This window comes from Elgaria multicarinata, chromosome 14, assembly GCF_023053635.1.
Source record: "Elgaria multicarinata webbii isolate HBS135686 ecotype San Diego chromosome 14, rElgMul1.1.pri, whole genome shotgun sequence".
Taxonomy (NCBI): Eukaryota; Metazoa; Chordata; class Lepidosauria; order Squamata; family Anguidae; genus Elgaria; species Elgaria multicarinata.
Window position 1 is genome coordinate 12,380,753 of NC_086184.1, and position 13,074 is coordinate 12,393,826.

The following is a 13,074-nucleotide window of genomic DNA, read 5'->3' on the forward strand; positions in this document are numbered from 1 at the left end:
TTTTTTTACAAAATTATTATTTTAATTATGTAATTATTGTTTTTAATTATGTAATTACATAATTTAATTATGTAAGGTGGCTCAGATGTTTTACAGGTGGGATATAATTGGTTTAAATAAATAAACCAGACTGTCGACACATCCTAAACATACAAAAGGACCCTAACTATTCAAAGGAATTTTTGGCAGCATCAGCTATAGTGAAGAAAGACTGCAGCTCAAACAGACAGGTTATAAAACAAGGTTAAATGTAAATGAATTTTTAATAGATGCCTGATGAAACCATTGTCGAGAGAAGGAAAGGAACTTTTATGTCTTATTTATTGGATTTGTGATTCTGTCTGTTTTATGACTGAAGGGAAAATGCTTGAATAAAGATATTTTATGGCACTCGCTGGAAGAAACAAATCACCATGTGTATTCTTTGCATTTATTGTGATATAATATCACAGTGCACTCTCAAAAGGCATACTGCACAATGGAACTACCCAATCTTACTTGAAACTTTTATGGATTTAAAGGCTGGGCCATTTTTTAAAGTATTTTTGGGCACTTTTCAGGGCTGCACCCTCATAAAGCAGCGTACTAACAAGAGTACAGGCAGACACAAAACAGCAGCAACCATAGAGAATATTTTGCAGTTCTGCTTTGTCCACACACTGCAAATGCCACATAACTATTTATCCAGGGGCAGAATGGAACTGTATTAAATGCAGATCAGCATTTTCCTGCAAGAGAATTGCAGTTATTGGAGAAAGAACAACCTGTCTTTAGACAGATCTGGCTCCAAGATAATCGTCTATATAAAAGGTGCTAATTACTAGAAAAAGACTTTTGTAATGGCAATCTGTGATACAGCAAAACTTGGGTATGATTAAATTGTTTTATTACTAATGAAAATAACTTCAATGGATCCCCCATTAATGAATAGGATTGCCTTTTTTTTTAAGTGTTAAATTTGGGCTGATTGTTTTTGCTTCCACTAGCTATCTAATGTTACATACATTGAGATGACTAAATGGATTTTTTAATTTGCTTTTGAACAAAATGAGATGGTTTAATTTGATACATTTGTAGAGGAAAAGGAACAAAGCACTTTAAGAACTGAAGTGGCTTTTGGTTTCTGAAGACATAATTAGGTGAAATGTGTTATGTTCCAGTTTCCATTTTGGGCTAGTTTCTTAACACTTCAAAGCAAACGAAGACAGGAGAATCTGAAACATTCAGCTGCACATTGACTATGCATTAATTAGTTAACAGCACAATCCCAGGTATTTCTATTCAGAAGCAAGTCCCACTGGGTTCAATGGGATTTATTCCCACATTGCTGAGGATAGGACTGCAGCTTAAATTAGATGGAATGGCATCGGTAAACATTCAGATAAAGTACTGTAGCAAATTCATAAACATAAAACAAAAGAATAAGGTCTAGAGGTCTCAAAATAAATGAAAGATATTAGTGTCATGAAATCGGAAACACAGATATGACAACCAGATGAAAAATAAACATGTGGATACGCTCTGCAGACATTTTTGTGTTCTAACACCTAAAACGATGATGAGATGAGATGTGATACACAGAGACCACTACAAACTGATGAGGTTGCACTGAACTGCATCTGAAAGGAATTAAAATGGGTAGGTGGATGATTTCACTTGGTTCCACCCAGGGATGGATTCAGCAAGAGGTATCCCCCCCCCCCAAATCATGTGCAGGGGAAACAATGCACACATATCCACCCCTCCTCCCACCCCGCCTACCTGGCACGCTCAGCCCTCATACAACATGTCCACACAGAGACGGGAACGTGCAAATACAGTGTATCTGCTTAGGCCTACATCATGTGGTTCTTATGTAGGCCGTATCTGTGTGTTCCATCCTCATATAGGCATCAGAGGCAGGCATACTGGACAGGTGGAGAGGACATCTAAACACTGGCTCTTCTCCATGCAAACAGATGGACTAGGAGCAAAGTCTGATCTGATCCAGCCCATAATTTGCCACTGCCATGTTGGAGGGAAAGTCAGAGGTCACTGCTTCAAGAAAGCCTTTGTAAAGTTCTGTCTGACACTACAGCCTTGACCAAAAGGGGGGCATTTATTTATTTATTTTAAAAAATTATATCCCGCCCTATATCATTAAGCTCTCAGGGCAGTGTACAGATAAAAGCATATATAAAACAGTAAATATACACAGCTAAAAACAAATTAAACCATAAACCAAGTTAAAACAATATATAATTTAAAAGCAGCAAAACAATTAGAACAGTTAAAACAATGTGCCATCTTAGTGAATTTAACCATTAAAAGCTTTGTTAAAAAGCCATGTTTTCACTTGGCTGCCCCCCTGGAGAAATAAACTACACGGGCATCTGAATCCCATTTTTCCAAACTGCAGAGAAGACACACTGCTTCAGACAGGTGCATGAAGTTCAAGACGGCCAATGACACTACATCTCATGTTGCAATTTCTTATCTGAAGTTACAGCATGATCTGTTCAGCCAGCAACCTTAACAACCATCTCATACTGAATGTCTGCACCGCATCTTCTCTGAGGATAGAATGAGCTCACTAGTGAATATGACCCTTGCAGCCATCAGCCAAATGTAGTCCACTACAAATGTAGTGCTTCTGATACATAGTTCCTAACTTTTGAAAAAGAGGGGGGGAATAGTAAGCTACAGGATAGGCATTTGATGGATGCTTGCTCAACCTGACAGGGCTGAGCCCTTCAGCTTGACCCTTGTAGCACAGGGGTTATCCCAGCAACACCAGTTCTTCCAGAAAGAGCCCAGTTGGCTGCTGAGATCATTTTAGTAAGCCAACTGGGATAGACCAGGCAGGCTGTGCATCAACAGTTCAAACTTGTGTAGTGGGTCTGCTGGCTTATTAAATGTCTTATAATGGGTCAGATCATCTAGCCAGTATTGTCTATTCCAACAGCCAAAACAACAGAGATTACTCCAGCAACAAATACTACAATTCCCTGTTATTCATTCATTCATTCTGTACCCCTAGTATCTCTTCCATGCAGAACAGACTACAGCATAGACTAATCGTGCAATGTTACTGCCACTATAATATCTGAAGGATAAGCAGTCCTCTCAATGGTAATATTTTTACTGAATGCACTCATACCTGATTAGAGAATCTCATGCTAACGTTTCGTTGATCTTGGGGAGGTATGAAACGCTTCACTGGATCGATGTCTTTAACACTGACTAAACCGTCAACTGAAAGCAAACCACCAACAATTCATCACTTGTCAATTGATAATTGAAAGCATTTGTCACTATTACACAATTTATTACTTTGGTATATGCAAGTTCAAAAAGCAACGAGAGCAGAAACTGAACAAACTACTCAAGAGAAATCATAGAATATAGAGGCTGGTGTCTGGACTATTCAGTGCATCTCAGCGTATTTTTGCCAGAATGTATTATCCACACAAGGTACTCACACAGGAATCCCGTGTTTACAAGCAAGCTATGTGGACAATCCAATTCAGGTAGAAACATTTTTAGTGTACATGCACTTAAAAACACACACTTGAAAAGTCATTCTTTAGACTAAGTCCGAGTTAAGAGGTAATAGTCTTGAGCAAAGTAGGCAACCTAGCATAGTCCAGAGGTTTTCAATTACAAACCCCATAATTCGTGTCCATTGCCCATGCTGGCTGGGGCTTTTGGGAGTTGTAGTCAAACCATCTAGACGGCACCAGGCTGCCCACCCCTACAACAAGCCATGAAGAAGTCTCATGCCTACATTCATCACTCTATCCTCACCTCTCCCTTTGTGTATCCAAATTCATTGCTAATAGCATGTCTTGAAACCAGTTCAGGTATAATAGGAAATTGTGGTTTATGTAATGGGAAAATGTGGATTAAACACGCCACACTATCAGTGCCAAAGCCAGACATGCAAAAAAAGTGATGATGCAAGAGTGTGTGGACAAGCTGTCCTTGAGCCAAATAACTGTGGTTAATCAGCTCAAGAACATTACATCTGAACTGGATCAAAATATTACATCAGAACTGGCCCTCACTGACAGACATATGTAATAAGCACTTCTTTATACAGCTTTCAAATTTCACAAAGCCACACAAAAACCAAGCTTCAGGGGGGAAATCAAGCAAACTCAGATTCTTCAGAGTCTATTTGGTCCCAGGGTCTACTTACCAAGAAGTTTTGCAATGATATAAAGAGATTGTCCCCACAGAAAAAACTTCCCATCCCGTCCATGGTTGCTAGGAAATCGTTTCTGACTGCCAGGGTTTTTCTTTTCCAGTTCAACAAAGTCAGCTGGCACATAATAATACTTGGGTACAATGGGGTGGCCTGTGAAGTTTTAAAGTGTGCAGTTAGAGATATTTCAAATTACATTACTTTAAAATAGGAAAAAAAACCTGTCCCCACGGGCAACCCAAATGCTGTAAATATTGTCATGCCTAGTTATCATTCCATGCCATAGCCCGTCAAGAACAGAAACTGCTGTATTGCACACAGGTTTATTTATGCCTTGACTGAACAGATGCAATGTATATAAACTGGTTCCGACAAAATAGTAATTTTTGACAGATGGGGGGAAAAACCTGCACTTTTTTAGAGGCACTATTGTTGCTCTGGTGCTACAGAACAGGAACCGTATACAACTGTTGTTGGGAAAGGAGTATGAAAGCTTCGGGCTAGAATTAAAATGAACCTAAATATTGAGTGGAAAAGGAGGAAGAATGGTTATAAACACAATGTTTGAGCCACTTCTGATCTCTTTGTTTATCACTGGAAAAGAAAACACGTTAACTAGCCATGGGTTATATATTATTACATTTCAGCCATTGTCCTCTACAATAACACTGTACACCTTAATTCTCACATGTTACTATTTAAAGGTGTCTCACATTTTCTTAAGTGAACAAGGAACAAAATGGAGGGGAGAGCTGATTTTGCCATGTGATGGCAGCAAACTCATTTAATGTGCAATGGGGGAGGGAAGAGCAAGGAAGCTGAAGTCCTCACCTACCTGCAGTTTTCTCCTTATCCAACACTCCTCCTCCCCCGCCCCATACACATCACATGCACTTTTTAAAGATTTTTTCACTCACTAGTCTGCTGTAATTGGAAGCAGCTCCCCAGGGAGGAAAATAGATTTTTAAGAAAGAGGTCGAGGAGGGAGAAATGTAGGTGAGAAGTTCACCCATCCCCACTGCAGCCTACCCATACTGTGTTTTAAACTACCCCCACAAATCATATACAGTGGCCTGTTCAGAAGACACTTTAAACCACGGCTTTAACCACAGTGGTTAAGCCAAAAAGCCGGTCCGTGTTCAGAAGGCACCTTAAACCACGGTTTAACCACAGTGACTAAGACAAAAGCCTTACTCACTGTGGTTAAAGCTGTGGTTTAAGGTGTCTTCTGAACACAGACCAGCTTTCTGGCTTAAGCACCGTGGTTAAAGTCATGGTTTAAGGTGTCTTCTGAACAGGGTCTTTGTAGGGTAGCAGCAAGGTTCCATCCCTAGCAAATCTACCCGCACCCTGAGAACCTGCATATAACACAAGACAATCTGAATCAAAGACAGTGTTTTGTACCTTAAAAGACGAACACAGAGTTAAATGGAAACATCTTTAAGTGAAAGAGCCCTCCTGCCCCCAACCCCCACCAAGTTGTGCCCCCATTAGTTGCTTATTGAAGTTTTTTTGTTATCAGAACACTGATTATATTGTATGCACGCTTATTTACTGAAGATAAATTCTGGCATATAAATTATTGAAAGTTAAATGCTATGTCTGTAGGAATGCTACATATAGGATTGCAGGCACACTTTTTGTCATTAAATGATAACTCTTCCGTAATACTATGGAATGTTCACATAAATTAAAAATGTTGAAGACAACCCAGCATGAAATATTGTATGGGAAAACTATGTTTTACTAACCCTTGATGTACCTTCTAACATTTCTTTAAAGAAGAGGGGACATTTAAGAGATTACAGGAGAGTTATCTGGTAACACAATTTACTTTTTTGGTTTTCAATGCTCATAATTGTGCTAGTGACAAAGCACGGGACTGAGAAATTAATGATTTCTACATTTGTTAAGAGACTAGAGTGGTGTGTGTGTGCAAGAACTAAAAGGTGATTTCCAAAACAGGTACTGTACATCTCAGGGCTTTTTGTTAACAGTACTTTGGAATGGGACACATTCATGATCCTTCTGATACAGAAGAAAGCCAACGAGCTTATAAATGTATTTTCTAGCTATTTAAAGAAATCCTTTTTAAATTAATCCAGAGGCCCTATAAAAACAAGACATTCAGCACTGAATGAGAGCACAAACAAGAGGGATGCAGAGATATCCATGGTCTCCTTCCAAAGTCGTTTCAGAAGGAAGAGGCATCTGAGATAGCCATGCAGTGTACTTTAAAGTCCAGAAAAGACAAGTGCTCTTTTCCGAGCTGTAAAGAACCCTGAATGAATATCCCAGATGCCTCCTCCAGAATTCAGGAACTGAAAGAGGGGGTTAGAACACCGTGTTTGCACTTCTGTGCTTGGAAAGGCTCAGACGAGCAAGTAGGTGCTACAAAGAGAGGAGAGAGAACGAACAATGCAGAGAATAGAGGGGCAAACAGTCATTACTTTCCTTAGCTAGATCCATGGTTAATCTAATCTGTGGTCTCCTCATCCGCAGGCATACCAAATTGTAACCAGAATATTATTTTCATGGCTAACCAGGTCTCTCTACACCAGAATTATTATTTTTAAAAAAGCTTAGGAAAGCCTTTCCATTTTTTAAAACCATCAGATCACCAGGTTAGACTTTTCTAAGTGCCAGTTGTAATGTCTCTTAAACAACTATGATCATTTAAAAAAAAAAAACAGAAGAAGGAGTGGGGAATGGATCCTATGCAAACCTAACATTTAACCTATCAGCATTTCGTTCGCCAGATAATGAACTCCATTTTTATGATGAGCCAAATTTCACTGGAGAAATTAATTAAGTTTTATGTTCACACACGGCCTGGAGCTCTGCTCTTGTACGTACATACTTTTTTTTTTCTCTGGGAAGCAATCGGAACTTGCTAGAGTTATTTGCAACATGCTGTAGGGCTTCTCCTTCATCTACTTCCTATAGTTCAGATGTCTCCAGTGACACAATTGTACAATACCTTCAGTTGATTGCTGCAATAATGGATCCAGAAGCTGCTGATATTCTTTGACTTGCGCAGTATTACCTCTGAAAACTCCTAAAAGCAATCCAGTGACACTTAATTAGCATATACGCAACTGTAGTGTTTACACGTAATGCTTATAAAAAGTGCCAGCATCATTTCACATGTTTAGAGCTTCCCTTTAAGTGCCTTCATGAGCAACAGTGGGGCCATTCCGATGTGGACCAGTACTAAGAAGACATGGACACAAATTGGGCCTCCTCCGCTAACCCTCATGGTGATTTCCTCCCTGAGAACGCCTAACGCATGTGTACGTAACACTAAAGCCTTAGTTTTGAGGTTACCAGGATTTGGTCCTGGTTTGCAGGCAATCAATTTGCAGGCAAGCTCAAACCATAGTTTGCCAGTAAAGACAAAACAAAACAAACAATGGTTTGCTGCAAGCAAGGATCAGGAGGAGGGATTCGCTCTCTATTCTCCCATTCCATTCTCGCTTTTCATAGAGTATGAGCCCACAGCTCTCCAGTGCTCAAACAACCCCAGTGACTCAGAAGGATCTCTTCCTAACTGCACATTCTTTTCCGTTCCGCTATCATAAAAGTCCACAAAGACAGTTTTCCAAGGGCTGCTTTGATATCCACTACTTCAGTGTACCTTGGCTGACAATAATTTCCCCGGAAGGCAGAGGGTTATGCAATGACAGATGGACTTCCTGCAGCTGCTCTCATGGTTACAGTATTGGACTTTGATCAGTGTGGATCTTTCTTTTAGTGACATGCGTTTGTAATTCACACTTTTCGGCTGTTCCATTTCCCCTTTCAAGGCTCATTACTCTTTCCCGGCAACACAGATTTTGTGTTTCTTTTTCACACCAAGGTTAAAGGTCCAGATCTAGTCCAGCATTCTGTTTCCAGTATGGGCAGCCAGGTGCTTCTGGACATCAAGATGCAGGACATAAGATGCTATCCTTCCCTGCTTGTCAGCAGCATCTGGAATTTAGGGGCATACTGCTTCTGTATATGGAAGCTCCAATTAGCTACCTTGGCTGATAGCTGTTGACAGACTGATCCTCCATGAACTGGTTTCATCCCCATTTAAGCTCATTTAAGATTGTACTCATCAATAAATCTAGGGAACAGTATTATAGCCCATCAAATAGTTTATCTTTCAATCTGTCCAGAGAATCAAGGGACACTGGGGAAGCTTCCCCCCATTGCCTAGAAACATAGAATAGTAGAGTTGGAAGGGGCCTACAAGGCCATCGAATCCAACCCCCTGCTCAATGCAGGAACTCACCTTAAAGGATACCTGACAGATGGCTGTCCAGCTGCCTCTTGAATGCCTCTAGTGTGGGAGAGCCCATGATCTCCCTAGGTAATTGTCATGGGACTGAGCCCATGGTCCCTTTAAGAGAACATCTTTTGCTTCATCCCAGGGAGAGGGAAAGGGGTTTCTTTGTGTCTGAAAAGGGAGTAGCAAGCGAAATGCCAAGGCCGCGCTGGGCGAGAAGTGCCTGGCATCTGATAACGCCTCCCCGGGCTGGTACCGGGGAGAGTAACAAGTTGCAGCTGTGCAATGTCTGGGAACATTCCCCCCTCCCTTCGGGAGAGGTGTGGGTTGCTATGGGGTTTCTATTGGTCCGGGTGGGTCTGGTGACAAGGGGGTCCCAGAAAGGCATAAAAGGCTTAGGCACCTAAGGGTCCGGTCTCTTTCCTGCGGGTGTCAGGAGGCCAGCGTGTGTGTGGTGAATCAGAGCATCTAGACCGAACCGGCTGGATAGGCCCCACGTGACCGCTGAGGGCAGGAGTTTAGCTCGAGTGGCGTAAAGCCAAGTCGGGGTGAGCAACAAGAGGTTGAGTCGCAGAGTTAAGTGTTTTGTTTTGTTTTAGAATAGGTTTGGGTACAATTTGGGCAAGGGACCTTGCCAGAGTTACGGCTGGTGGGGGTGGTTAAGTGGGGAGTGAGTGCGAATTCTATTAGGCTTGAACGTGTGAAAGGGAAGGGTGAGGTATTAGTCCCTGCTGTCCTATATGTGTCATTCCTTTGTCCGTGTTTTTCCCCCAAACCTCTTAAGTGTTAACCTTAATGTGTGGACCTTTATGAAAGTGTGTAGTTTGAAGAATAAAAGTGTTTGGTCCCTATTTCTGGAGTGTGGCGTGGTTTCCTTGAGAACCTAGACTGTAAAGGGTTAACAAGTGGCAGTGAAGGGGTGTGTGTCTGGGCTGGCTGAGTCAGGGCCCCCTTCTCCGGCCGGGGAATTGCTAAGCCAAACAGAGCAATTCCATCACAGTAACTGGTTCCATTGTCGTATTGCTCTAAGTCAGGAAGTTTTTCCTGATGTCCAGCCGGAATCTGGCTTCCTGTAACTTGAGCCCATGATTCCGTGTCCTGCACTCTGGGATGATCGAGAAGAGATCCTGGCCCTCCTCTGTGTGACAACCTTTTAAGTATTTGAAGTGTGCTCTCATGTCTCCCCTCAATCTCCTCTTCTCCAGGCTAAACGTGCCCAGTTCTTTCAGTCTCTCCTCATAGGGCTTTGTTTCCAGACCCCTGATCATCCTGGTTGCCCTACTCTGAACACTTCTTCCTCCCAAGAAGACCATTATGGCAAGGGGGAGACCAATCTGGCCCTATGCAATACCGAGAGAAAGAGAGAGAGAGAGAGAGAGAGAGAGAGAGAGAGAGAGAAGCTGGAGGGAGCTCTCTTCACCCATTCCTGCCAGAAGGAATACACAAATCTCCAATTGACAGCTCCCTGGGATGGCACACTCTGGCCTCTTCCATTGGCCAGAATGCCAAGGGCCACGGGGAGGTTGCACCCCACCCACCCCACCCCACCTCTCAGGATAAGCATCATGGAGAGGGGGAGGTCAACCTAGCTCCATACAATAGCCAGGGAAGGAACAGCTGCAGGGAGCTTGTTACAATTCCCCGCCAGAAAGGATGCCTATAAAGAACCTTGAAACTGCTGCATGAGTTTTTAAACTTTGCAAGCCGTTGTGGGAGCCTTGGCTAAAAAAGCAGGATAAAAAGGCTCTAAATAAATAAATGCATAATCAATCTTGACAATAGCGGAGTCAGATGAGGGGAATGGAACAGGATGGAATGCATAAGCCAAACACACAATTGATTTTTGTAGTCATTTTTAATCTAAAAGTTTGAAATCTCACTACTGCAATTACAAACTATGCATAAGGTGTTGCAGAAAATGGATTACATTCAATTCCTACCCTGAGGGCTTATAATTGTCTTTCAAATTCATGGTCGTCTCTGATCTTTCCTTTGCTAATAATCCAGCATGTAAATGTTTGTTTGAACAAGAAGCTGGATTAGTGTCCTGGAAGACTACGTATCTGCGAAGTGATTTAGAACAGGGGCTAGGAATAGGAATTCCCACTGCTCAGTTTCTTGCGCCTGGTGCATAAAAGGTAGAGAAGACTAACACCATCAGCAGCCCCCTGCTATGAGAGAACACAGAAGATAACCTGCCCAGTGAGCTTTACCATAGTGCTTCCTGTCTGCTAACTTTGGCTCCTCTAGAGATATTTTCTGGGGCCAGAGAATAAGGGCTTCACTACACCAGGCTGAAATCCCGCAACCTTACTAGGCCTTTCTGCTTCCGATTTCTTTACAGAACTATGATGGGCTCCTTTACACAGTAGACACGTGATCAGAATTGAAAACTTCCTTTCTCAGCAATGTTCTATGTTTTTCATTATACAGCTCCATCTACTGACTGTATTATAGCAAAATGCCATCAATAAACACCGCCGATATCTCGCATTACCATTTGTATCGGCTTACCTCCGACCTTTTAAAAGCCGGACAAAGCTCAAAAAGCGTGGGACGTGCTTTGGAGGTTGATGACGTCACGTAAAGGACCCACAAACTTCAATAAAAGCCCTGTGTAGAAATGCTCTAACTGTCTCTTTGAAAGACCAGAGTCCTGACCCTGTACTCACTTTGGGAGATTTTCTGCCATCTTTCAAAAGTTTGCATCAGCTTCCCAAGGCTGATATATGACCGGTGGGCAGCCTGGGGACTGCCATTGCAGACGCTGCACCGAGTTAAACCCTTTGGGGAAACCACTTTAAAGGTGAATGAGGGAAAGGTGGAAAGAGGGGAGGGACTACCTGTATATGTGCCTTCTTGTGTATATATAGTGGTATTCGACATATAATTACTGTCTGCTGACGGGAGAGATGTGCTTTAAAAAGGCACAGAGAGGTGGAAGGGTACAGGGAGCAGCCACTGAAACAGTACCAGGCAGAGAGAGATAAGGTGGCAGGAGGCAGCTGGGCCATTGTGGGAATGGGGAACACAACACACTGTTGGTTGCCCCCATGCTGTTCTCCCATATCAGAGAGCACGAGTCACCCTGCTGACAGTTGCCCTGGGTTGGAGGTACTGCTGTTGAATGTCAGGTCAGTGAATGGGAAAACAACAGCCGTGCAAGTCTTTATCTTGCATGAGCATGCCGACCTGGCCTGCATCACAGAGACCGGAGGGAATCTACACGTCGTTGTGAGGGCGCTTGCATGTGCCCCCAGTGCGCCCTCACGACTGTGTAGACGGAGAAAGAAGAGACGGAGGAGGAGGCGGCTGGGGAACCGGCTGCATCCTTGCCGCCGCCTCCCCGCCGGCCTCCTGCTGCCGGTGTAAGAGTCACCCAGGTCAGAGAGCTCGGCGGAAGCGGAAGCCGAGCTCTCCAACACGGGTGGCTCTTACACCGGCAGCAGGAGGCCGCCACCGCCGCCCCCGCCAGCCTCCTGCTGCAGGTGTCAGAGCCACCCAGGTCGGAGAGCTCGGTTTCCGCTTCCACCGAGCTCTCCAACGTGGGTGGCTCTTACATCGGCAGCAGGAGGCCGGCGGGGAGGCAGCGGCGGCGGCGGTGGCAAGGACGCGGCCGGTTCCCCAGCTGCCTCCTCCTCCGCCTCTTCCTCCGTCTCTTCTTTCTCCGTCTACACAGTCGTTGTGAGGGCGCATGCAAACGCCCTTACAACGACGTGTAGATTCCCTCCTGGTGAAATGAGACCGGGGAAGTAAATCTCTCCCAGCTTTGCCCACCTGGCTTCTCCGTGTTGCAGCAGCCAAGACCTGGGGGGCAGAGAAGCAGAGTCGCAGAGGTCTATTGCGATTCTCTCCCCCAGCCCAGGTACACCATCTCTCAGTTTCAAGCGTATGTATCTGAAGGTGGATGTTTCAGATAGAACAGGGATTCAACTGGTGTACCGCCCACCCAGCTGCTCAACCTTCTCCCTTCCTGAATTATGGGACACACTGATCATTCAAAAAGTGATAACTATATGCTATGTATTACAAGATTTTAGTTCAGAATTATCTATCTGTTTTTAATACTACATGAATATTAAAAATGTAATATCACATATTTGTTCTCTAGGGATGAAATGGAGAACTGGTTTTAAGTATAATTATTTCACTGAAGGTATCAAGGAACCTTGCTTCTCTTAATAGCAGAGAATTTTAAAATCTGTTCATAATGGCAGTCATGTTATATGGTGGAGGTTACAAATCTTAATTAATACAAAACAAAACGGGTACTTAGTGTCTTATTAAGTTCTGTAAAGAGAAAGGCTATGTTTCTTTTGATAGCTCTGAAAACTCTATTCATCAAATTATAGACAAAAGTGAATATATGCTATTCTGCTGCAGAAATTCAAAATAAAGAATTATTATCATTTGTTCATCTCTTAACATTTCAGATGAGGGCAAAGAGACTGAGAGAGACTTGTACATGATAAATAATGAGAAAATAACATGCACTCATAACTAAAGTGACTGATTTCCTAAAGAATTTGTATGCCGGAACTCCCAGTGTATAATTTTAATTTCAGTGTTTAATCTCACAAAGTGGGGCAGGATAGGATTTTATATTTATTTATTT

At 42.9% G+C, this 13,074-nt stretch overlaps 1 protein-coding gene across 5 annotated transcripts in view; it reads right to left on the bottom strand.

Annotated features, from left to right (window-relative positions):
* PHKB (phosphorylase kinase regulatory subunit beta) overlaps positions 1-13,074 on the bottom strand; it is a 150,285-nt gene that overhangs the window by 56,369 nt on the left and 80,842 nt on the right. For all 5 annotated transcript variants that reach the window (XM_063141265.1, XM_063141266.1, XM_063141263.1 and 2 more), the window contains 3 exons: positions 7,167-7,244; positions 4,181-4,339; positions 3,140-3,234 (listed from right to left, as the gene is read on the bottom strand). In XM_063141265.1, the coding sequence (XP_062997335.1) occupies positions 3,140-3,234; positions 4,181-4,339; positions 7,167-7,244 (332 nt within the window). The remainder of the gene's footprint in view (positions 1-3,139; positions 3,235-4,180; positions 4,340-7,166; positions 7,245-13,074) is intronic.